This window comes from Chelonoidis abingdonii, chromosome 10 (genome assembly GCF_003597395.2).
Source record: "Chelonoidis abingdonii isolate Lonesome George chromosome 10, CheloAbing_2.0, whole genome shotgun sequence".
NCBI classification, from domain to species: domain Eukaryota; kingdom Metazoa; phylum Chordata; order Testudines; family Testudinidae; genus Chelonoidis; species Chelonoidis abingdonii.
In genome coordinates, this window is record NC_133778.1 from 69092807 (window position 1) to 69120553 (window position 27747).

At 42.2% G+C, this 27747-nt stretch overlaps 1 protein-coding gene across 6 annotated transcripts in view; it reads right to left on the bottom strand.

Annotated features, from left to right (window-relative positions):
* The window catches only part of KALRN (kalirin RhoGEF kinase), an 833042-nt gene that overhangs the window by 358012 nt on the left and 447283 nt on the right, over window positions 1-27747 (bottom strand). For all 6 annotated transcript variants that reach the window (XM_075070289.1, XM_075070290.1, XM_075070292.1 and 3 more), the window contains exon 10: window positions 9810-9932. In XM_075070289.1, the coding sequence (XP_074926390.1) occupies window positions 9810-9932 (123 nt within the window). The remainder of the gene's footprint in view (window positions 1-9809; window positions 9933-27747) is intronic.

The window sequence follows — 27747 nt, forward strand, 5'->3', positions numbered from 1 at the left end:
TTCATTCCAGTTCAGAATGAAACAAATTTCAAAATGGCAGAATTTCCTGTGCAACTAAAATTTATTTTTCTGACCAGCTCTAGAACTAAGAACACGCATCTCTTGTATAGCTGTATGTTCCTACCAGCCTATCATAGGAACAATGTTTTGAATTTATAGGCACATTAAAAATATATAGATCTTAAAGACAAAGAAATACACCAACTTAAGTAAACCTCTTTGGCTGGCCCCTGGTGTTTGCTGAAAATTTACTGTGTTTGTCAATCTCGTGATTTTATTGCAAGTAATGTGATTGGCCCCTAGTTCAGGCAGTCTCATGAAAAGATTCAGCTGGTCATGAGATTTTGGGGAAAACAGAAGCACAGACAGAAAGAGAGACCACATGTACTGTAGGAGAAGGTGCACTAAATTGCAAATGGGGATTATGAGTTCTAGTCACAGCTCTTCCACTAACTGCTGTTAATATTTCTCTGCACTTCATAATGCATATTATGAGTCAAGATCTCAACCTGCAACCCTGGTGGGGGATAACTGTCTTTCACCCAATTCATGGGTAAGATAATTCAGAGTTTGCACAAGGTTACAAGAGCTGAGAATAAAATCCAGTTTTCTAATATAACTGAGCCAAGTCTCATCCACTTTGCCATGTGGCCTTTGAGAAGAAGCTTGGCAAATTAGGTGTTTTGGTAATACACACTAAGGCCTGGTCTACACTGGCAAATTAGGTCGGCTTATCTACGTCACTCAGGGGTGCAAAAAATCCACACATCTCAACCCAACCCTAAGTCCCCAAGTAGACAGTGATAGGCCAACAGAAGAATTCCTCCGCTGACCTAGCTACCACCTTGCAGGAAGGTGGATTAACTACACTGTCGGGAGGGGGCAAAAGACATATCTGGCTTTAAGACTAAGCTTGATAAGTTTAGGAGGGGATGGTATGATGGGATAGCCTAATTTTGGCAATTAATTTGGCAATTGATCTCTGATTATCAGCAGGTAAGGATACCCAATGGTCTGTGATGGGATGTTAGATGGGATGGGATAAGTTACTACAGAGAATTCTTTCCTGGCTGGTGAGTATTGCCCACATGCTCAGGGTTTAACTGATCGCCATATCTGGAGTCAGGAAGGAATTTTCCTCCAGGGCAGATTGGCAGAGGCCCTGGAGGTTTTTTGCCTTCCTCTGCAGCATGGTGCACGGGTCACTTGCTGGAGGATTCTCTGCAGCTTGAGGTCTTCAAACCACAATTTGAGGACTTCAATAACTCAGACATAGGTTAGGAGTTCGTTACAGAAGTGGATGGGTGAGATTGTGTGGCCTGCATTGTGCAGTAGGTCAGACTAGATGATCATAATGGTCCCTTCTGACCTTAAAGTCTATGAGTCTATGAGAACCCCTCCCACTGGCATAGGTAGTTTCTACACTGAAGCGCTACAGTAGTGCAGCTGCAGTGGCACAGCTGTGCCACTGTAACACTTCAGGTGTAGAAAAGCTCTAGCATGGTGCAGCTCTGTGTCATCCCCTTTTAGCAGCTAGACCTTATATGGAGGTTTCTGCTCTGCTACTACTTCCATGCTTTGAGAGCCGGTTCTTTAGATAAAGTGGTACAGGTTCATGCATTTACATTCAGACCCCAGACAATCCAAATCTGGGCATTGTTTCCTTTGGTCATGCTGTTTGTAAGTAATGGCGCACAAGTTGCTTCCATGCAGGAAGAAAAACCAAAAACCCCAGCCCAGAGTTCCAGTGCTGTTTCACAAACATGTATGTAACCCTCCAATAATGTTTGTGTTTTCTCTCCCTGGAAGGACTGTTCCAGATAAAAAATAACAGCATGCTTTCTCCCCTCACCAGTTGTTTATATATCTAAAGTGAAAAAGATCTGTGCTGTGGACATTAAGGCTGTGGGTTAAGACCTTGTTGATTAGCCATGTGAGGTGATAAATATATAGACATGTAACTTTGCATAAGAATCCTGGAATAATTTCATGACATTTTGGGGACTAACTCATGATTTTTGAACTTCTGGGGTTAGCAGTACTGAAAGTTTAGTTAGTTTTCTGATAATTGCAAACAATTTTTTTTACCTGCTGTTGCCTTATTTCTCTACTTTCCTTGCCAAAGCTCAATCTTTCACCCCACGTTCACAGTAAGCCAATTAAAAGAGAATTCCAGCATGCCTGGTAAGATATTCCCATCAATTCTAGACAGGCAGGTAGGTCAAAAACCAAACCACAAAGTTTTCAAAAATTAGCCTGGGACAACACTCACTAAACACTCATTATCAACATGGTTTCCTAAATTATGCCTGTTTTAAATCAGTACTCGACTTCATGCCAAACTTAACAACGCTGATATCCAACAGAGTTGGAATTTGTAAGACAAAACACTGGATTTTGATCTTCAAGGCCAAACAAGTAGCTGTTTGCAATTCAGCTTTGGCTTGACTATCACATAACCTCATTTAGTTTTGGTTGAACTAGTTTAAAAATATTTCAATAATATAAGATCATAGGGGTTACACTTTTACCTGCAGGTGTTCTAGTACTCTCTACTTTGCTAGTTCCCATGACAAACAGAACTTAATAATATTTTTAAATCTATAAACACTTATAATATAACACCTTTTTAATCCCAAAGTGCTTTGGAAACTATATACATACAGCACCTCTGGAATGTAATCCACTCCAGAATGGATGACAGGCAGGTGGACAACCAATGTGCTGTACACTACAATGGAAGGAGAGGAAATTTTAGCCAGGAAGTCCAGAGCAAACTGCTACTCACATGAAGAATAACACATGATCTTTGATTCGAAACAGAACAAACGTGCCCTTGGCTTTCAAGGTCTCATCTGAATGCTCCCAAACAGTAAACTATGGAATTGAAATTATCTGCCCAAGAAGAATGAAGGGCAAAGTTGAATCTGTGGGGATTAGAATTGGAGGTACAAAAAGCCTAGACACTTGAAAGTTGATGTTTAGACCTCAAGCCATCCGTTTCCAAATGATCTCATGGGAGTAAATAGAACAGCTGATACTTGTGTAGAGGAGAAAGTGAGTAACATTTCGCCATCCATTTATAATCACTTCCTGAAATATAGCAACTTTCCCTGTGTGATGCCTGGGATGTGCAGCACCATAATAGTTGCATTCAGAAGAGGGTCCAGTAGTTCACTTGGGCAAATAGGCTTTAAGGAATCCTAAAGTGTTCAGAAGCTACAGTAATATAGACTATGTACCGATATAGACGATGTTTTAATCCTGCATAAGAACAACATGACTTGCCACATTTTGATTCCGATGCAAGCTGCGCAAACTCTAGAGGCCACACGTCTTTGGCCCACTCCAGCTCACATGGTATGTTTGATGAGGATGAAATAATGATTCTGCAAGTTCTGAAGCAATGGCATCCACAATGTGTGCGCTTGTTACACATTGTACTTTAGGTATTTTACGTTGTAATCTTAGAGCATCTAAACCTAAAAGTCAATAATAGCTGAGAAACTGATGCAAGGCCAAAGGGCAATGAAGCAGCTACAGCAATTCCTCAACAAAAGGACACGTGGTGAGCACTGTATTATATGTAGGTACTGAATACGCAACTGTGCATTTACAAGCAACAGATGTCACAAAATAATAGAGTTTAAGGCCAGAGGGGATCCCCAGATTATCTAGTCTGACCTCCTGTACATCACAGGCCACCACCACCACCCAGCCACCCATACACTAAATTCAACAATTGCAATTGGACCAACGTATTACAGCCTTTGGGAGACTAAATGATTGTATGCCACTGGTAGAGAACAGAAGGGACTGAGGTGTACCAGTACCCAAGGCCCCTGCAATGGCAGGGGCCTGATTAAGTGAGATAAATCCAGATAATTCTAGCAAGTGGGCAGCATCTCATACTGCAGAGGAAAGCAAAAAAAAACAACAACAACCCTAAGGTTTACTGCTTACTTAGGTGGATCCTGAGCATTAAAGCATTTTGGGGGTGAGAGGGGGCCTAGGGGAGATATTGCAGCTATCCAGGATCCACCTGGCAATTCAGTTCAAGACAACATTCTGTTAACTTGGATTCAAAACCAAACCATGGCTCAGACCTTTATAGACCTGAAGGTCTTTAAAAAAATGTACAGGGAGTGCCATCTACAGGCCAAAACACATAGTGAGACAAACTCTCTCATTCTAGCAAAGTGGTGGGTAAATCTAAACCAGTGGTTCTCAACCAGGGGCCCATGAGCACGTTTCAGGGGGGCCACCAAGCAGGGTCAGCATTAGACTCACTGGGACCCAGGGCAGAAAGCTGAAACTCCACTACTAGGGCTGAAGCCCGGGGCCCTGAGCTCCGCCATATGGAGCTGAAGCCAAAGCTGAAGCAAAGTAGCTTGACAGGGGACCCTATGATGTGAGGCCCCTGGCAACTGCTCAGCTTGCTACCTCCTAAGGCTGACCCTGACTTTTATATGTAGAAAACCAGTTATTGTGGCACAGGTGGGCTGTGGAGTTTTTATAGCCTGTTGGGGGGTGAAGGAGGCTCAGAAAGAAAAAGGTTGAGAACCCCTGATCTAAACAACATGGGATCAGATTGCACACACCTGCAAAAGAGCCTACTCAGAAAAGTTTCTCTTGAAAAATTAGCTTCAAATCATTCTGGGAGCTGGATCACAAAGCCTGTATATCCCCTGAGACTGTGGAGATTTTGAGGGAGATCTTAAATAGAGGTTATTTGCCTCCATATTGTCTGCCAGCCCTCTCCCCTAATTAACAATCAGCATGAATCCAGGCAAGCTGTTTCAACAGGGCTTCTGCCAGGAGCTGCCCATAGTACCCTACATGAAAGAGGATTTCACAGCATGCAAAGGGCTCTGCACAGAAGTTAACAAGCCTGAGGCCGTTATTAACTTCTAAGCAGATTTCTTGGAGTGTTGGCAGGAGGGACAGTGCACTACATTCTCCCTCTTCATATGTGGAGTGTAGGTAGGGTGACCAGCTCAGAGGGAGAAAATATTGGGACACATGGTGGGGGGGTCTGCAGGGGGAGCAGCGAAGAGAAAAAAAAAAAAGCCGAGTGCTGCCAGTGGAGCGAAAGATCAGGACAAATTGCGTCCCAACCAAAGATCGGTTGGGACATGGGACAAACACCTAAATATCAGGATGGTCCCGATTTTATCAGGACATCTGGTCACCCTAAGTTTAGGGAGTTTTTTGTAGGAGGCAGTTCAAAGCTGACAGAGCTGCAGTAGTGGCTCATCTTGTCCTTCCACACAGACATGAACAAATCAAGGGGGCACGATCCAGTCCATGGTATATTCTCATTCAATTCTGGAAGAAAAATATTCAGTGCTTTTCTATATTGAAGTGCCTGGTGAGGAAAGATAGGCTTGTAGATTCTAAAATCGGACCTTATTTGTATTTACATCATGTGTAACATTTGGGGGAATTGGCTGAACTGTGGTTATCATATGCACCCATAAAAGATACTCTAGGCCCTCAAAAAGGCTACTGTGCTTATTTGTCATTCCAGGAAGTACTGCATCAACTGTATTTCCTTGGATGATATCTTGATAACAACTAATCATTAGTGTCTGATTCTATCATTTTATTGCTGGCTGGTGCTGTAAGGGCAGCTTTTCCAGGAGTGACAAGCCTTAGGCTAGTGTTATCTGGCTGAGAAATAGCCAAAGACCTCAGATTTGCATGACATATAAAAAAAGGCCTACAAAATGCACAAGAAAAGCCTGGGTTCTGGGTGATGCAGAGGGCCCACTCAGAGCTCCAGCTACTTTGTCCATCTTCATTTTATAGGCTATCCTTACATTTCATGCAGAATAATTACAATAAGAAAAATCTCCAAATATTACAAGAGACAGGTATCTTCATACAATGCACAGTCAACATGTGGAAACGGTTGCCATGGGATGTCATGAAGGCCAAAACTATAACTGGGTTTTAAAAAAAGAATTAGATAATTCATGGACAATAAGTCCAACAAAGGCTGTTAACCAAGATAGTCAGGGACACAATCCTATGCTCTGGGTGTCCCTAAATCTCCAACTGCCAGAAGCTGGGACTGGACAACAGGAGATGGATCACTTGAAATTGCCCTGTTCTGTTCATTGTCTGGCCACTGTCAGAAGACAGGATACAGGGCTAGATGGGTCATTGATCTGACCCAGTATGACCGTTCTTCTGTTCTTACGTGTCTATGATAAATACTGTCCAAACAGTACCTACATGAAAAGAGGTCCACAAATTAGCTCTGCCACACCCATAATGCATTATTCATTAAATCACTGGCGTTTTTCAAGTATATCTGTGTACAGGAAACTTATTAATCAGATGTTTGTACATAAGAAGAATCTCCATATTGCCAGGACACTATGTTCCAGAGTCTCTCTCTAGGGGGGTGTCTACACTGCACAGTTCACCCATTGTACTTACGCAGGTTTTAACCTTAATCCCACCCTTGCTGTCTGCACAGCAAAACCTTTTACCCAGGTTTGGAAGTGCTTTCAGACCTGGCTAGCTTACCTAGCTGGGGGTTAGAACCCAGGCTACTGTAACTCACACTGGAACCCATCCACTTTGCAGTGAAGATGCAGGCTAAATCACTCAAGTGCTGATACTTCTCCAGTGCCCTTTCATCATTCCACACACCCCCAAAGTCCAGACAAGTTCTCCCATAACTGACAACTGACTGGGAATGATTCCTAGAGCATCTCAGCATGAAGAACCTTGGGATATGCCCCCAGACACACATGGGTGAGTGCAGAATCAGTGAGGACAGTGTAACTCCATAGGATTTAGAAGTGGGGATGCTCACACCTGGGGTAGACTAACCAGCGTGATCAGACCCAGATGCCAATTACCTAGGTAAATTGTGCAGTGTAGACATAGTCTACATTGCAATCCCAGAAACACAAATATTCTTTACGTGCAGTTTAGCAGCATTCAAAAGCATGAACTAATTACCTACCACTGAAAACATCAAGGAAACTCAGAGAAACTCCAGTCTGAGTCTTACAAACATAAATGCCTCCTATCAGTATGAGCCAGAGGCAAACACATCAACACCAATAGAAAACAGATTTTGGAGAGTAAATGTTTATCCATAAGGCAGAATGAATGCCTGGAAATCACTAAAATGAAATATCACTGCTTGTGTCTTCAGTCTCTTAAGCCAAGTATGCATAGGCTGCACTTTTTTACCCTGAGTTACTTGATTGCCAATTAACTCAATCTTTGCAAAGGGATAGTGTGGACATTCTTCAATCCTTCATCCTAGAATAAACATTTTTGCTTTAACCTAAGACTCAGCCAGGAACAAATCATATGGAATCATCCACACCAGCCTTTACAAAGCGGTTAACCACCTTGAGGTAACTGGTAATTAATTCAGTTGACGGGAAAAAAAACACTCTAATGGAGGCAAACTCTAAAGAGTTAAGCCCCAAATCCAAAGGGAAGGGGGCCCGGGGGCGGGGGGGGGAGGGAATAAAAGAATAAATCATGAATACAGTGTAAAGAAGGAAGATTTATTCCCAAACCACAAAATCTTCCTCATGAGACGTTTCTTCAGAAGAATCCCAGGTGTGACAAATTTATAGCGTTTCCTCTTTACTCCAGCTATTACTCTTTCCAAAGCAGAGAGTATTATGTTTTCAAGTCTTTGACCTCGGATAAAGCATAGGATTCCTTTCATTTTCCCCCTCAACATACATCCCCATGCCCCATTTGCCAACACTGCATTCCAATGTCATTGTTCAGACAGATCTCATAAATTAGTAACAATATTCTCGTGTAAATCTACCAGTGGAAGGATCCAGATCCTATTCCCACTGAAGTTAATGGGAATTATGCCAGGCCAGCCATTTCTAAGTAGGAGGCTTAGTATCTAAAGCACAAGACTCTAAGTCATTAGTGTTCAGAGTATGCCAGGCTGAGCAACCAGTTACCAATGATATGAGCTACCAATTGACAATGTAAGACAATGTAACTGTAGGCTGCAAATGCAAAGGCTTCACCTCATGAGAAAAGGAGGTACCATTATAGTCCTTCACTGTACAGTTCTGATGTGACCACTTCTGGAAACTGCATTCGTATCTGAGCATATGATTAGTAGAAAGATAGGGACAAACTGGACAGAGTTCAGGGAAAGATAATAATAAAAGATGAGCGGGCTGAAAGGACTGACTATTAAAAAAGCCTAGTGGAGTTAAATTCGTACAACATAGCTAAGAGACAATTAGGAGACATGATAGCAGCTACAAATATATGAAGTCTGTAAATGCCAAGGAAGGAGATGAATTAATTATGACAGTAAAAGAGGCATAAACAAGAGAAATGGAAAGAAATTAAGAAAGGGAAATCATAAACTGAATGTCAAAAAGAACTTCCAGACAGTGACCTCCACCAGGCTGAGATACAGTCTCCACTTGGATACGTGTAAGCCCTATTGCTTGGGACATCTAAAATTGAATCAGGAAAACACCAGAAAAAGATGGCTAGGGGTTGCACTAGATGATCTAATAAGTCTTTCCCATCTCATACTTCTATGATAGATCAGGGACCATCTGAGGGGCAATAAGTCTTGTGCCAATTATATAAGCAAAGTATCTGATCTATGTAAAACCTAATTTACTGAGAGCACCTTTCCATCTACAATGCCCTGAGACTGGAGCACTTGACGACTCAAAGACTATTGGCAACCAAGGCTGAGATAAGCTTTATTTACAAAAGTCTGCACTACTCTGTTTATGAGGAACTTAGAGCAAAATGTGATTAGTGATAAAAAGTTTGCATTCTGGTACATATTTTAAGAGTTGTTAATAAAGCCATATAGCAGCATCCCAATAGATCAGTGTAGTTCAGATAAAAAAAGGCTAAGAATTGACTGGATCATAAGCTACAAGTACCTATGTGGGGAAGAGATTTCTAATATACATCTCTTTAGCCTAGCAGAAAAAAGGCATACTAAGATCCAATGGCTGGAAGGTGAGGGGACATAAATTCACACTAGGCATAGAATAAACATTTTTTAACAGTGATAGTAATTAATCATTAGAGGAACTTACCTAGAAATATGGTAAATTCTCCATCACTTTAAGTCTCTGAAATAAGACGATGTCTGTCCAAAATATATACTATACTTCGAACAGGAGTTACAGGCTTGATGCAGAAATTACAGGATGAGGTTCTATGGTCTGTGTTATGCAGAAGGCCAGACTAGATGAGCATAATGGTCCCTTCTGGCCTTAAAATCTATTTATCTGCTCACAATAAGTGGGACAATATTTCTCATCATTGCAAACATATCAGCTTCTCCTCTGTTCCTTCATTGGCTACCTCTCCAATTCTACTTCACATTCAAGTGCCTCCTCATTAACTCCAAGGCCTGCATTACTCTTTCCCCATCTATACTTCTCATCTCTTGCTTCTCTTTTGTTCCCCATGATCTGCTCTCCTTATTTCATCCTTCTTTTCTGTCTCAGAATTGCACCACTTTCACCACTTTATGCTGCCTCCCATTTCGTGTGTGTCAGGAATACTCCCCCGTCAAATCCACTGCTGTGAAGAAAGCTTCCAGTTTTGCTCTCAAAACAATCTTTCATTCTGAACTGAAAGCCTGTGGCTGATAGATTTTAAACTTTGCAGGGTAAGATCCTTGTCCATTTCATGTGTTTAAGAAGAGTTACAGAGCTCTATGAATAGCAACATTTGTTCATAGGAATCTATGAATGGAAAACAAAATCAGCATGAAGGGGCAAACTGTGCATGTAACTTCCAGATTTTCAGCCTCTTACCTGTGCTACTTCTTCAAAATCATCATGTCTTTTCTGAAGGGCTCGTGCCCTGTGCAGAGACTTTCCCACTCCAGTGTGTTTACTAAGAAAGGCTTCTCCATGGTTTTCGATCCAGTCCAATACCTGGGCACAAAAGAAGAACATCCAATTATTTATTATGTTTCTTTATCACAGAATTTCTCAGTAAATGGCTAAAACAGCTGAAAAAATTATTTGTGTATGTTTGCTGTAGCAAAATATACTGGCATAAGGCAGAGTCTAATCCAATCAGACTGAAGATAAAGTGGTTTTCGATGTTAGTGATAAATTACCATGATTGGAATGCCATTACGTGTTTATATGGGTTACACATAACATGATCATTTGAGAGAACATAAGAGTTTGCTTTTGAATAATTTAATTTGAGATTCTCTGAACTGCAGGGATGCGGGGAAATGGGAAGTCTTTTACATCTGGTATCTTCCACTTGTTATACATGTGACGTTTCACTCCATATTATTTATGAAAATATGCTTATGAATATGACATAACGGAGATATAGTTAATGCAAAATGGGTCTTGTAAGATATCATTGGAAAGGTTATGATTTACTGAATGTGATTATCCAGTTTGTATGCCTGTATCATTTCTGTATCTAAAGTTAGGAATATTGACCATGTATCTGTGTTTCAACTATGCTACTTTGGGTGACACCCACTGCTAACACTTCAGGTACAAAAATGGAAAAGCCAGACAGGCTGATGACCCTTCAGTGAGGACAATGGACTGTGAAAAGACTTGGCCTTCTTGGGGACTCTCCACACTGTCACTGACTCATGGATGCTGTCATCCTACAGAGTCAGGTGGTCTTGTCATCTCATACTAAACATTACCTGGGACTTCTTGTAATTTTCCACTCAAAGGGAAGGGGGGTCAAATCTTGGGAACAAAGGATTCCCGCCTTATGTATATCCTATTTAAGGGTGGAGAGGAAGGCAAATGGGACTCCACCTCTTCATGTCCTGTCTGCCCAAAAAGAAAGACTGCTAAAGCCACCTAAAGTGAAGGCGTGGGGTGGGGGGTCCAGATTGAGAAGAAATATAACTGGGACTCTGAACCACAGAAACTTTGCAACCTGCCTAAAATAATAGTTAGAGTAAGAAATTACATTTTGTAACCTGTTTCTTAAGTATACTGAACTTAGCTTGTGTATTTTGCTTTATTTGGTCAGTAATCTGCTTATCTGTTATCTCTTATACTCACTTAAAATTCACCTTTTGTAGTTAATAAACTTATTTCTTGTTTATAATATAACCCAGTTTATATAATTTCTAACGGGGACAAGTTGTGTATATCTCTCTTCACATTGAGGGAGGGGGTGAATTTCATAAAACCTTTGGGTTTGTACCTCTTAAAGGGAGTGGGCACCAAAGTGTTGGGGCAAGCTCCTAATGCTGAATCTTACCAGAGCGGATCTCCCTGTGCAGCTGGGTGCAACCTTGCCTGTGTGCTTGGTTGGAAGATGCTTGTGAGCCTAACCCAGCAAAGTCAAGTAAAGGGGACCCAGGACGGAAGAATAGGCTGACTCAGCAGCATCCCAGCACATCAGGTGACACCCAAAGGGCCCAAACCCACCACAATACACTCCCAGTGTAAACTGAAACGTAGCACTAGTTGTGCAATGATTGACTTCACACAGACAGCAGACTTCAACGTGCAAAATCTAAAACAAATCCAAACACATGAGAGAAGGATACATTCAAATTGCTCAGGAGGAGCCGAACGAGGGTTATCAGGGCATCTAAAAAGGAAAGGTTAAGGGTCCTTAGGTAAAAGCTGTAAAAAACTGATGGGCATCAACTTTTCAAGTAACATCAGATTTCAAGCTACCCACTGTAACTGAACCCTACTGAGAGCAAAGTCACAAGTCTGATAGTCTGAAGGTTTAGGGGATTTTCTTTCCAAAACTGTTCAGCTGTATCACTGTTGTCAATCTGGACCTGCCTCTCTCAGTAATGCTAGTTTGGTTTCTCAGTCATTAAGCCACTATCATTTATACTAAACTCCAAGATTTTGGATGCCTCGTGTAGATGTCCCATGCATACGGTCAGTTCATGCTAATCTGGGACCCCGCAGAACTGGCTCATGCTGATTGTAGCACATGTCTGCAAAGTCTAAGATATCTTGTGTGATCTTCTCCCACTAGCTGACCTCAAGTTCCTACGTCATGCAAGCAGTCGGGAGGTAGGGGTTGTTCAGATCCACTGGGGGTAAGAAATGGAGAGAGTAAATAAGGAATGTGCCCAGCACTGGTGATTCTGTGTCACAGTGTGTGTAGGGAATTAGGATTTCATCCTTCAAGGTTAGGGCGACCTTATTTCCCTACGCTGAATATGGGACGCCTGGTAAAATTACTTGTATTCAAGCAAGTTCAACGGCAATCAATCAGAACAATACAATACAAACATTCAAATTAACATCAAGTTGACGAGCCCCTGTTAAAAAGAAATACTGCGTAGTTGGATTCTTTTTATTTACCTTCTTATCTTTAAGGCTTTAGGGTTCACACAAAGAGGGGTGACACACACACCCTCTACTCCTCGACACATAGGGAGAGGTGACATACAGACACACACTCCTGTACATCTCTCTTACACAGAGGGGTTGACCGACCAACCTGATCCTCCCTGCCCGGCGCTCTCTACCCACCATGCCTGGCTGGGTCCCCAAGACAACCCATCTCTCCTGGTACCTGGTGCCAAGTCCACCTGAGGCAACATGTGGGGGGAGGGGCACGCAAGGTCACATGCCCTCCCACCCCTGATTTTTGCCAGGGTTCGCATTAGAATGTAGCCAGCAGCTGCCTTTTTGGCACTGTGCAGGAGGGAAGGGATAGGGCTGCCTCCAGCTACAGGTGATGGGGGGAAGGGATGACCTGGTCTGTATCTTTGTAGAGATCATCTTTCTCCCCCCGCCCTCCCCGTGTGGCTGGAAGCAGCTTGTCCCTTCCTTCCTCCACAGTGCCGAAATGCAGTTAACACCTCTGGCATAACCCAGCTGCCTCTGGCTACAGTGCAGGCAGGAAGAGGTTAATCCCCAAGGATTAGGGTTGCCAACCCTCCAGGATTTCCCTGGAGTCTCCAGGAATTAAAGATTAATATTTAATTAAAGATTATGTCACGTGATGAAACCTCCAGGAATACATCCAACCACACCTGGCAACCCTACTAAGGATACATTGTGCACAAGAACCCAAGAAACCTGGCTGCAGGGGCTTCACCAAACCAGCCAGAGAGGTGACTCAGCAGGCAGCGGGAGAGGGTGCCTAGGGGACAGAGCAGCCCCGCACTCCCTGGGAGCAGGACCCGGGGATGAATAGGATTCTAAGCCCCTGCCATGGGGGCTGCTGTGGAGCCTGCAGGTTTGGGATGTGAACAGGCTAGAAATCGCTCCTCCTCCCTGCCACTCCACAGCTTAGCTGAGGGGCAGAGAGGCTTCCCCTGTCAGTGCTGTGCAGGGCTTTGGCACATGCAGGGCTCAGCTCCTCCTGGCCAGCGCTTCGGGCCAGAGAGTCTTGAGCTTTCCCAAGTGCTGACCGGAAATGGGACGTGGGGTAGGACCCTGCTGGCCAAGAGCCGGCACGCAGGGGCCCTGCACTGACGGACCAGCGGGGGAGTGACCAGCTTTGCACACCCACCCCCTTTGCCAGTCATTGGACCCTCCATCCCCCACTCACTGCTGATGGGCAGGTAGCTGGTGAGCAGGAATCTGGCCAGCAGCAGGACCCACCAGCATTGATGGGGTGGGGGGAAGATGGAAGATATAGGACAATTTGTCCGTTTTTAAGAAAAAGTTGGGACACCTGCAGGAGGGCTTAAATACAGGAATGTCCCTTTAAAAACAGGACATCTAGTCACCCTATGCAAGGTGATCAGTACTGTTTGCAGGTGGAGTTTTTCTTCAGCTCCCATTGAAGTCAATGGAGAATTGAATAATAGCTGGAGGTTTCCTGCGAACCAAGAAAGGTTGGAGCTTGCATTATGATAAAGAGTGAGACCATCCTGATTTCCCTAGAGATAAAATTATCATCACCATAGAGCTCTGCCAGCACAAAGTGGCTCCTACTTTCATACTTCACATGATGTGGCACTGGAGGATAAGCAGAGAACATCGCATTAGCAGGGCCCCAGTCATATAGGCGTGGGGGTGGGGAGGGAAATTGCAACTGCGGGTTTATCAGCATTGTCTAGACCACTGTGGCTTTGTAAGACCACTCCATGCATTAGCAGGGATGCCTAGAGGCCAGGACAGAAGATACTGGCTGAGTGTAGGAACCATTTGGCAAGTGTGGCTTTGGTGAAAACAGCTGTTACTGATTAAACTGAGATAACTGAAAGAATGAAAAAAAGGAAGAAGGTGTGACTTTTATTCAGGCAAATGGAGCCTAGAATCTAAAACACCTGGAGTTTCAGTTTTTCTTTTCATTATATATTCTAAGTGCCTCTTTATAATCAGATCCTCTATAGCTGCAGTTTTATATATAATGTCACCTTTCCTCTCTTCTTACATTGATGGCAATAACATTGTAATAATAATATTTAGCATTTACACAGTAGATTTCATCCACAGAGTTCAAAGCACTTTAGAAAAGTGGGTACTGAAGCACCCCACCTCCTGTTGAGACAATGTATAGTTGTCACAAATGCCATTTTGCATATTAACTATTAGGACTTGGGATTGTGAAAACAAAATTCCTATCCCTGCTTTTTCTTTTATGATCTACTCTGTTCCCTTTTGCCTAGGTTACAGAACCTAACACATTCCTTTAATAATATGACAGTAACATAACACCCGGCCTGCTAAGAGCTTTTCTATGCTATGTCTTGTTTGCGTATAACTTGTAATAATAGTAATTATTGGAGGGTTGCCTGCTAGCACAGCTGTCATTATGACTCTATTAATACTTCCATTAACATCCTCTTCCCTTTTGTCAGGGGTTTGCAACTTGTTATTAAAATTGGATTCAGGCTAAATCATGACTTAGAAGATCTCAACCCACGAGGTCACAGTCTCTTTATTTAATAGAAAATTGTAAGCCGTAAAAAATGTGATTTCCAATAAACTCACGAATGGCTTCAATTTTTTGGGCAACTTTTTCATATTTACAGCGTCAAAAGTAATTTTTAAAACTATATATATGTAGCATTTTTCCTCCTGAAGCATTACACACAGTATTCAGAGGGGCTGCTTTAATCACTATTGAAATGTTTCCATTTCTGGTATGGGATACCTTCTTTTTTAGGCAACTCACATCAATAGTGTACAACAATTTGAGACAGGAAATGAAAAATACAACACCCACTTTAAATTGTAGGGGGAATACAAGCTGGCAACATATGTTTACCTAATAGGGGCAGGGCACTGATACAAATTATGATATTTCTGCAAAAAGGGACATAGGATATTTAATCCATAACTAGTAACGACTTTGGTTTTGCATCTCATCCACACAGCGCAGAGCTCCCTAATGCCATGCTGTGGCATTGGTTCAATACAAACTTACAGGTGAGGGTGCCATTTGCTGAATCGCCACACCACTTCCTGCGGCATTGGGAGGTTTCCTTTGAGGTCCCCTCTCTAAGTGCTGCCCTGGTCCAACACTACTTAGCACATAAGATCAGATAAAATCACACCTCAGGATAGTGAGGTTGTATGTCCGCTTCATAAATCAAAATAAGGTGAATGGTTCAGCTAAAATTTATTAATCATCCACTAATGATATATGCCTCAGTGCCCTATTTGTCTACTCCCCTCACAACTGTCTCCAACTTTTTTGGATGCTGCCTCTGTGCCTGGCATGCCCTTTCTAAACAGATTCACTATGCCACTTTCCTTTCATGAAGCATCTGATACACAGGGCCGGCTCCAGGCACCAGCTGAGCAAGCTCGTGCTTGGGGCGGCAGATTCTACAGGGCAGCATTCTGTCCAATCCTAGGGCAGCATGGCTGCTTTTTTTTTTTTGGTTTGCCAATCTGTCCGCCCTGTAGGGGGCGGCGGCGCGGAGGAGGGGAGCGCCCAGCAGCAAACTCGGCAGGGCAGCCCGCGTCCTTCCCTCCCAGCCAACCGGAGCGGCGCAGAGCCCTCCCAGCAAGCGGCGTGGCCGTCGAGGCCGCGTGGCGAGCACCCCGATGAAGCCCTGGCTGCCCCCTTTCTCTCTCTCCCCCCAGCTCTCTCCTACTCCCCTCCGCTGCCCGGGGCACATCTGCAGCGCAGGGAATCCCCCTGCACCCTGGCTCTGGCCACGCCACAGGTTTTTTTTGTTTGTTTTTTCCCCTGCTTTGCCGCTCTGGCCACACACACCCCTTTTTTTTTTTTTTGCTTGGAGCTGCAAAAAAACCAGAGCAGGCCCTGCTGATACAATTTCTTCCTTAGGATCTATTTCTACTATAATGTCCACAAGAAATGAGTCAAATAAGATTTCTATTTAAACCATAATGACTTGCTCAGTCACACTTCTGTAGCCATATCCGCACCAACCGAAGTCAATCTACTTAAGGTACTTACCTGGCCCCCTTACCATTGTACCTAAATGCCTCACAATCTTTAATATATTTATCCTCACAATAACCCTGTGAAGTAGGGAAGTGCTATTATCCTCCATTTTACAGATGGAGAAGTGAAATACAGAGAGCCCAAGGTCAGATCCTCAAAGGTATTTAGGCACCTAACTCCCACTGAAATCAGTTAGGCCTACACAATGACCTAAGAGAGGAGTCAGAAGGAGGGCATGTCTCACTCCCTTGCATAGGTGTGGAGCCTGAGTCACAATCTAATTATATACAAAGGGCAAAGTATTATTTATAAATATTATTATTAAGGAAGGGTTGGTTGATTTCAATGGGAGTTGGGCTCTGAAATATTTTTGAGGGTCTGGGTCTCAGTGACTTGCCCAAAGTCACAAAAGAAATCTGTGACAGAGAAGGAAATTGAGCCTAGATCTCCTGAGTTCTAGGCTAGCATCCTAAGTAGTGGGCCATCCTTTACTATATATAATAAATAATACTTTACCCTTATATATAATGCCTTGCATCTGAAAAGCTCACAACTCCTTCCAAGCATTAAAATATTAAACCTATCACGAAGCCTGTGATGTACAGGAAATATTATACTCATTGTACAAAGGAGGAAACTGAGGCATGGGACAGTTGAGTGGTGGCCTTAGTTTATACATCAGAGGCCTAATTTCCAGCAGTGCAGAGCACTCACACTCCAATTGAAAACAGTAGGAGATGCAGATGCTCAGACCTCTGAATATCATGCCCCAAGTCTGCAGCAGACCCAGTCCTGTGACTTAGCCACAAGAACAACCTTGAAAGGTCATCATTCAAATAAAAACATCAGCATTCGTAAACATTTATCTGTCTGTGGTCTTGGAGAGACCACACTTTTTCTTATGCCGAGAAAAGGAAATGACTCCAGAATCACCAGCAGCGGTGTGATAAGTGCTGTTGAATGTTGACTTTTTAAACTGAGATCACAGTACTGATGACTGATTTTGTTGCTGAAAATGAATGACCAGATTTATAGCTAAAAAGCAAAATTACAGTGATTTAGTTAAAATAATTTAATTATTCCTTACCACTACATATTTTGTATATTTTGAGAGTGCTGTCAAAAAGTGCAGAGTTCAACATTTATTCCAGTTTATGTTTTTGATTTTATAACTGTCCTCCATATTCCAAATATATTTTAAAATCACCAAGAAAAATATTACATGCCATGAATCATAATAACGATAATAGTTTCAGATGAGGTGACTAGTTATAGGATATTGTCAGGGCCGTTATTTGAAACATGATGTAATTATTTAACCCCCAAATGTTTCTTTAATTATCTCTTGCCAGTGAGGATGACTATGATATTTGATCTGGACTGCAAGCTCTTCAGGACAGGAACTCTCGCTGACTAGGTGCCTGATCCAGATGTGGATACTGCCGCAATATTAATACTAAAGAACCACAGTGCTGATGCACATTTTATGAAGCCACAGAAGTGTCCAATGCAGACTGCTGGGTTATCCTGTGGGCTCAGCCCAAACTTCAGAATGCCCCTTAGAAAATACAGTGCTGCATTAGTGAAAGTCTAGCTGGTTTCTCACTTTAGGCATAGGTGTAAGGGGCACTGCCTAGAAGTAACCCAGGAAGCATTGTGACTCATACACACCTGGGAGTCAGAAGGCTGCCTCCCCTGCTTCCTCCTGGCTCATGGTATAGTACATTAGGGTACTAATTGCCCAGTAGTCTATCCCTGCAGCAATTTACAACATTTCCCGCCACCCATGTTGGCACAGCTACTCTGATTAGCAAGTAAAGTGGTAGAGCCAAGGTTCTTTGTTCCCCCAGCCCTTTCCTAAGCACCCGCACAATGGAAGGGAATAAGAGCATATTCCTGCTTATCCCTACATACCCAGACTCAGGGCCCAGATGGCCTGCAAAAGAGCATAAGTGACATGTGATAGGTGTCCAGCGTCCTTGTATGGGTGCAGCCTCTGTGTCACAATCTAATCTGTATACATTTAATATTCATATTAAACAGGGCTCAGAACTGTTTGTTAGGAATCAGTGTTAGGATGTTAACAGCAGGAGAGCATGAACCATACAAAAGCATCACTCCTGAGGACAGATGTACCCTTTGGCAGAAATGCTGCAGAGGGACGAAGGGAGACACACACACACACAAATAATAGAAAACACCACTCTCGACAACTGATTTTTTACAATTCCCTTATTTTAAAGGAGAAAAAAAGGAGTACACTTTTCATTTGTTTTCTACACGAATCACATCCTTTTTTTCTCCTAGCAAGCACTGATTTTGCACTGAACAGAACAGAACAGAACACCTTGGATCAGCCAGCAAACCCAGATCACCAATGACATGAAACAAAACTACACTCAATAAATGGATGAAAACATTCCGTGGGCCTGATTCTCCTCTCACAGACTGCAGTGTAAATATACTGATATTAGACTGCTCCTCATTTACACCAAGGCACATAATGTTAATACATTTATGTTAGCCATGGTATACACCACAGTAACAGGTATTGTGTGTATGGTATCAATATAATATAAACTATGTACATGGCATTGGGAAGTTATGTTACCTGAATGGATTATGCTCTTCACAGAATCATAGAATATCAGGGTTGGAAGGCACCTCACGAGGTCATCTAGTCCAACCCCCCGCTCAAAGCAGGACCAATTCCCAATTAAATCATCCCAGCCAGCATTTTGTCAAGCCTGACCTTAAAAACCTCTAAGGTCTTCCCATAATTCTGTTCACCCATGTCAAGTATCCCATAATATTTTGCAAAGGTGAAATCAGCTTTGGCCTTAGAAAACAGGAAGTCTGTCAAAGCTAAGATACAGAAATCGGGAGTCGTTGCACAGGATACAATGTACCTCTGTGTCCAGCTGGTTTGGAGTGTAGCATCCAAAACAGAGATAAGAAAAGTACAGAACAAAACAATTTAAGGAACAGTTACGAATTGGTGGGCTGGATTTAAGTAACGTGTAAAGAGTTTTGTAACTTGTAAAATCATACTATAAATACTACTTGTTGAAGTAAGTATCTTTGAAGCACACCTTCTGTGTACGGTGAATATACCGTAAGATTCATTTCATGGAATGAGGGTATGTATATCTCCTTTTTGTAGTGTACTGCTTTGTCTTTAGACAATAAATATGGCTAAGTTCAGTTATTTGGTCTCTTAAGAATTTTTTGGAACAAACCACAAATGTAGTCAAACAACTGGCTATTCCTTTTAGTCAATAATAAAATGGAAGGAGAAATAGATCTACTGTATTTATCCTTGATATTAGGGCCAAACTGAGTCCTGTGGTAAGCGAGCACAATTCTGAATCAAGCCCTGCATCTCAGATACAAACATGTGACATTAAAAGGAAAAAGACTTGAGAAAGGCATAGAAGCCACTCACACACATTCAGAGTCAGAGAGCTTCACTATCACCCTAGATAAAGCAGAAGAGACGGGTAATCTGTTGATTTTTAAAAGCAGGAACTAGATGGACAATGTTTTGTCACTAATGACGGGGCAATCTAGCTTCTGCATTTGACAATGACCTGCGTTTAACAATGTTTTGTTTCTCCTAAATGGAATGACCCACTGAGGAAGCGACTTGACTGTGGCAATCATCTGGTTTGGGGCTTAATCATTAATCTTTGCCAACTACAAGAGACACTGTTGTTGCCACACAATTCTAAAACCAAGTTACCTTGAAATTGAAAATAAAATGACACAATTTTACATTAAAAAATATAAAGATCCAGATCTCAGATCTCAGGTATAGAGGTGAAAATCTGGAGTAATTCAATTGTGGTTGAATTAATCCAGTAGCAACTCCACTGGGGGTGAAATAATCCCAGAACAACTTGAGTGGTGTACAGAGGATACTAACATGTTGTGAGTCATGTCCCAATTCAACAAGGTATTTAAGCATGTGCCTAACTTTAAGCACATCACTAGCCTCATTGGCTTCAATGGGACAACTCACATATTTAAGTTAGGCATGTGATTAAATACCCTACTGACTTAGGTGCAGAAATCATAATTGGTCCTTAATATAGACTTTAATGCTTGGTCTACAAATATTTTAAGCCAACTACAGCTCCGGTGTAACTCCTCAAGTTTCAGGGATGAATTTGGGCCTTTGATTTTCTATTTTCGTAAGATCTTCACAATCCCCAGTCACAGGGATCAAACTTTATTTTCTAAACAAAATCCCTTTCTGTAAACAGTTTTTCCTAATATTTGGGTAATTCCAAGGCCCTGTGTATTTAAAATACTTCAGAAAAATCCTTTCTTTGCTAACTGCACTTTTTGTAACTTTGATGCATAATACACTAGCTCAGAGGTTCTTGTTCCAAAATATTTTTTCCCGGGTATTTTGCATTCAATGTTAATTATAAATGTTTTATTCTGTGTAACAGTGGCAAAACTTGATCCGTTCTGTCAAAGTCTTTCAAAATGTACACAACCCGAGATAACAATACTTACTGGTTGGGTTGAACTTTATAGATGCAACAAACAGCCGGTGAAATCTTTTGCCAGAAGATAAATACTTCATCATCTTAAAGTACAAGGGATAGGGAACTACAAAAAGTGTGTGTTTGTGTGTATGTAACACAAGGCTCAAAGTTTGCGGAGTTTTTTTGGGGAGTGGGGGGGTGGGAGAGAGGCTCTCCTAGAAGCCACTGTCCTCCTGGGAGGTAGAAGGAAAAATGGCAGGTCTCTAAGTGGCAGCCTGGCCCTGAATAAATTGGCACAGGCAGCTAGATCTATGGCCAAACGTCAGGTCCTGAAAGGGATATGATGTCACTGATGGGACCAGTGAAGACAGAACAAATATTAAGGAACAGAACAGAAAAAAATCAAGAAGGTTTAATATTTCCTAATCTTGTTTAATGACTAATAATGCAATCCAAGTCCAATTAATTAAAATAAATTCTCTTTTGTTGTATTCAAAACCATTGCTGGAAATAGATTTCTTTTCCAACCTATCCCTAGCTTTGTCACAGCAGGGTAATGTCAAGAAAAGATCTAGCTGAGAAAATACATTTAAATACAAAGGAATTTATCCTCTGGCTTTTCCTGCCATTATTAATTACTTAGAATAGAACCAAAGACAACCTAAGCTAATCTCACTGATTGTCTTTATCAAACGGTAGTAACTTAAGAGCAGTTTTATTTTGTTTCCAACCTTTTGTTTTATTTTAAAAGAAGCAGTGAACCAAATTCTGATCTAATTTATAACGATGTAAAACAGGAGTATCTTCATTTACTTATTGCAGATTTACACCAGGATAAATCAGTTCAGAACACTGAATACAGATCCTGAGCCATCTCCCATTAAAACCAATAACAAAACTCATATGCGGCAGGACTGGGCCCCTAATGTTCGTCAGAGGTATCCAAATGGCAGCTTTGGAGACAGAAGTCCTCTACCCAACAGAACAGAGGTAGCACAGGCTGAAGCAGTGCAAGCTTCCCCTCTACCATACCATTTTTTCCAGCTGCCAGTTTGGGTGGGAACAAATTTAGTGCTCATGAAAGTGAGTTGCAAATAGCACAAGCTAATGTAGACAAATGGACCGTTAATGCACAGGCTATTGGTTTCAGTAGGGATTTATCTCATTTTCTCTAATGACCAGAAATCAGTGGAATATTGATGCCTAAATACCTTTGAGGATCTGGACTTGACCCACAGGTAAAAGGTTAATGTTCTAACCAGTTGTGTTCCTTACACCTGCCCTATTAATTTGTTGGCACTTCCATGCCACTCACAATCATAAAGTATTGGAACACCTCACAAAAAATAACTGATTTATTCCTTAATATCCTATACAGAATTTTAATTAACCGCCTACATTTAAACTAGCCATCTATGGAACATGACTGTTCTTTGTTCAGCACTCTGTACACCCATTTGTGACATTAGCAGTCTGGACCTTCGGAAGGGGTTGATATAATTCAAGAAATACAATTATATTAAAATGCTGGTAAAACATCAATTTCTCCCCGTAAAAAAGAGCCATAACCTGCTTTCAGATAAACACTGAAACCCAGAAAAAATAAACACCTAATCTCTGTATTAAAAAGCACAAAATACAGCCACTCAGAGTCAGTGACAAACAAATACCCAGCAATCCACAGACTTCTGCCTATTTAATTAGAAAATAATAGGCTTGCCAATACCGGATCCAGTATTGCTAAATATGAGTTCTGTCATAAACAGATGGTTAAGGGTTAATGTCTCTTTTACCTCTAAAGGGTTAAGAAGCTCAGTAAACTTGGCTGACACCTGACCAGGGGACCAATAGGGGAACAAGATACTTTCAAATCTTGGTGGAGGGAAGTCTTTGTTTGTGGTTTTTTTTTTGTTCGTTGTTCACTCATGGGACTAAGAGGGACCAGACGTACACCCAGGCTCTCCAAATCTTTCTGAATCAGTCTTTCAGGTTTCAAAATTGTAAGTAATAGCCAGGCAAGGCGGATTAGTCTTATTTTTGTTTTCTCAACTTGTAAATGTTTCTTTTGCTGGAAGGATTTTTACCTCTGTTTGCGTACTTTTGAATTCTAAAGCTGGCGGCTGGTGGTCTTGTCTATATGAATCCTAATACCCTGTAAGCTTTTCCTTCTTGATTTTAAATATACATTTTACTTTTTCTTCTTTTATAAAAAGCTTTCTTTTTAGAATCTGATGATTTTCCATGTTTATCATTCAAGATTGGGCTAATACCAGGAGTTGTGTGGGAAAAGAGGGACATGGTTAATCCTCCTTGTGTTAGATACAAGGATTTTGATCTGTGTGAAGCTTCAAGGCACCCAGCTTACTGAGGAAAGTCTGGGGGGAAAAGGGAGGAGGTATGGTCTTAATTTCTCCTTGTTTAAATCCAAGGGTTTGACATCTGTGTCCCATGAAAGGTTTGACGGCAACAAAATGCCGCAGACACTAAATTCTGGCTGGTGGCAGTGTACCAGATCTAAGCTAGTAATTAAGCTTAGAAGTGCTTATGCAAGTCCCCACTTTTTGTACTCTAAAGTTCAAAGTGGGGGAAAAAAACCTTGACAAGTTCTTAGTTCCATTTCAAAGAAAATGTCAGCCAATCATCCTTTTCTATATTTAAATACGTGGGATCATATCATTGAAGTCAGTGGAAGTACTTGATTTACACAATCTGGAGATCTGGCCCGGTGTACTTCAGTATAATGAAGCTGCCTGGCTGACAATTTTTGGAGGTGGAACTACGTCACTGGAGCTATACTAATTAAACACCAGCTAAGGATTAGACCCATGATTATGATCTTTGATATTTCTCCAGCCTTCTCTAAACCTTACTGGTGGACTCGTTCTTTCTACTTATTCATTCAAAATGAATTATATTACCATTATCTTCCCTAAAACGTAAAACTGTGGGGTGCCCTCAGTTGTCATCCCTAGTACACAGATGAATTCTTGTGATGTAATACTTACAAATGTTCTACAGGGACTATTAGCATCTCCTTCATCGAGAGCTATATAAGGAAGGAAAGGAAAGCAAATACCTGACAAAAGGAAGTTGCTAGTAAGATTGACGACAGGAAAGCAGAGCCTATGAGGCATCATCCCCTTCCTCTTGAGATGGTGCCTCTCCACATGGATGGAAGACTGTCTTCGGAAGAGCAATGGCTGGCTGGAGTAGGAGAAACCCACAGATGGCTGCTTTACATCGTATTACTCCCCCCCCGAGAAACTGACAGATTAAAAAAAAAATCCATCTGCAGTTAACATCACCCTATAGCTTCTCACAGAGGGGGGTTCTGCGCAATCAGTGGAAGCAATGCTTCTGAGCTATCCATACTTTCGGGGGAAAAGTTAAGGAACAGCATGGAGGGAGGGCCATGTCCACTAACCCAATTCTCTGAAGTGTATGCTGTCAGAAACCATGTTGGAGGTGGTCAGGCTTACTGCTCAGAGCCACGGCAGTCAGGCCTACTGCTCGAAGCCAGGGGATCACAGCTGGAAGCAGAAGTCCAGAGCAGGGTTGGAACAAGGCTGGAGTAAGAGCAAGACTGGAATGGGACTAGGAACAGGTATTAAACAATAGTATGGCTGGACCAGGCCTAGGAACAAGGCTGGAGCAGGCTAAGGCTTGTATAATTTGTTTGTAATCAGGCACAGGAGAGTTCCAAGCCATGAAGTGATGTTGAGCAGACTGAGCTGACGTTTCTCCTGTGAGGTTTACATACCTGCTTTGAGACACCAGACCAGCTCCCGGCCTGTGGATTGGCTGGAGCCTAGCACAGAAATGATTCACCAATGCATATGGCTTAATCAGGCACTAGTTAAAAGATGACTCATCATCACCTTACATGAACCCCATCCCCCACCCTGATGACACTTTCCCAGTGACCTTGGACCCAGCTTTTCAGGGTTCAATTAACTGAATTCTCAAAAGAGGTCAGGCGCAGGTATGTTGCCAGCTGGTTTCCATGAACGGTTGGCTGGGTCATACCCTTCCTTGTCCACAAAGTACATTAGTTGTCCTCGGAGGAATGTAGAGTCCAGGATCTGTCTCACCACATATTCTTCCTGCCCTTGAACCATGATGGAGAGTGGATGTTCTTGTGCGGTCCAGGAAAGACACTGTCCACATATTTATTTAATAAGGAAACATGGAATATTGGATGTATCTTCATGGTACATGGTAGCTAGAGCTTGAAGATCACTGGCTTAATCTGTTTAATGAGCCAAAATGAGCCAAGGTAATGGTGGTCTATTTTCCTTGAGGGGCAAGAGATATCCAAGCGTTGAGTCAAGAGCGATACTCTGTCTCAAACTGCCATGGGAGGATGGTCCTATTGATGAAGGTCAGCATATTGTTTGGATCCCTTCTTGACTGAGTTTAAGTGTGATTTTCATTCCTTTTGAATGTGGTGGAGGTGTTGAACCAAATCAGAGGCCACAGGGACACAGGAGGTTGGTGGTACAGATTGGTGAAATTGGGGGTGGAAGCCATAACTGGAATAGAAGAGACTTTGGTGGGTTGATCTTCAATATGAGTTATTGTAAGCCAATTTGTCAAAAGGTAAAAGTCAGAACACCAGTTGTCTTAATGGTAGTTGATGAAGCAATGGAGATATTGTTCTAGAATTTGGTTTACCCATTCTGATTGTCCATCCATCTGGAGGTGGAAAGCAGAGGAAATGACTAGGGTGACTTCCAGGAATTTGAACAATTTTGTCCAAAAGGGGGAGACAAATTGTGGCCCACGATCAGATGTAATGTGAGCTGATAACCCATGGAGCTCGCAGATGTAGTCAAAAAATAAATAAACCATTACTTCTGGCAAGGCATAAGATGCACCATTTTGGTGAGGAGGTTGACAATGACCAGAATAGCTGTGCAACCCTAAAAGCGGGAAGATCAGTGATGAGGTCCGTTGAGACAGATGCCTAAGGTTGGGGTAGGGTTGGAAGCAGGATCAGGGCACCTGAAGGTCTGTCATGAGGGAGAGGAGGTCTTCATCTGACCATACACCTCACAGGAAGCAATGTAAGATTTGATAGATCAGAACAGTTTTTGGCCACCAAAAACTGCAAGAGATCAGCTTCACTGTCTTCCAGTACCCAAAGTGGCCTCACAGCGGGGAATCATGGCATAGCCAGAGTATGGCTAAAGGGGGTAGTCTGTCAGGGACATAAATGTGAGCCTTAAACCTGAGTACCTAGTTTTTAACTGAGAAGTTTGGGTCAGCATTGGCTAACATCCATGTCATCACAAGTGGATCATTGGGCAGTAAGGAATTTAGAAGGCCAAAAGATAAGTGTTGGCCAGCACATTTACAAAATGGCAGGGCTTCAGTACAGGGGTAGGTTCAGGAGGGTTATCCCCCTTATCTAGGTGCTCACCCTTGCAGGATAGCATATCAGGTTTGCCATTTCGGATCAGGGTGAAGTTTAATTTAGAAAAGAAGAGGGACCAATGTATCTGATGTTGATTGGGGGCTGTGGCGGTTTCTTATGATCTGTGAAGACCTGAACTGGAAACCATGTGCCTTCTAGATGTTGGTGCAATTCCTGTAATGCAGCACTGATGATCAGTAACACCTTAACTTAGATTTTGTAATTTTGTTCCTCGAGTGTCAGTTTCCTTGAATAGAAAGCATATGGTTGGAGGTCATTTGAGGACTCATGTTAATAAGAGAACACTGGTCCGATCACATAATCAGTGACATCTGTTTTGAAAACAAAGCGTCTCAGTGGATGAGGCCAGAAGTAAACACTTTCCTCAGATGATCAAAAGCCAGTTAGGTTTCCAGTGTCCAGGCAAAAGTGGAGTTCTTCCATAGCAGCTGGGTAATTAGGAACATCACTTGTGAGAACCCTTATAAGAATTGTCTCTAGAAGGCAAACCCTAGGAAGCACTGGATATCCCAGATGCTCTTAGGTGCTTCCCAAGTCAAAAAATCACAGATTTTTTTGGGGTCCCTACTTATTTCATGGGGCAAAATGATATAATCCAAAAAGTCCAGAGAAGCAATCAAATTCCCATTTCTCAAGCTTCCCATACAGACAGTTTGCTCAAATACATTCAAGTACTCACTGCGGGTCATGCAAGACTCATGTGGGTCATGCAAGGTTTGGTTCTCTGAAAAAATAAGAATGTTATGTAGGTAGATTACGATAAATTGGTCCACAACATCCCTGAAGGTTTAGTTCTCTGAGAAAAGAAGAATGTTATCTAGGCAGATTACGATAAACTGGTCCAGAACATCCCTGAAATGCTGGAAAGTGGCAGGGGCATTACAGAGACCAAAAGGCATGACAAAGTATCAGAATGTCCATACTAACTGTGAAAAGTTAGTTTTCCGTTCATTGCCCTCTCAGATGTGACCCAGGTTACTGGTACCATGTATGTCAAGTTTAGTGACAATTTGAGCTGAGTTCACTGATCAATGGAAAATGATATTTATTCTTGATTGTGATATTATAGACTCATAGACTTTAAGGACAGAAGGGACCATTATGATCATCTAGTCTGACCTCCTGCAAAATGCAGACCACAGAACCTCAACCCACCCATTCCTGAAACAGACCCAAAATCTCTGGCAGAGTTACTGATCTTCAAATCACAATTTAAAGACTTCAAGTTACAAGAGAATCCACCACCATTTACTCTAGTTTAAACGTGCAAGTGAACCATGCCCCATGATGCAGAGGAAGACAACCCCCACCCCCCAAGGTTTCTGCTAATTTGACCAAGGGCAAAATTCCTTTCTGATCCCAAATATTGTGATCAGTTGGATCCTCAATATGTCAGCAAGACCCACCAACCAGACACTTTGGAAAGAATTATCTGTAGGAACTCAGAGCCTTCTCAATCTAGTGTCCCATCTC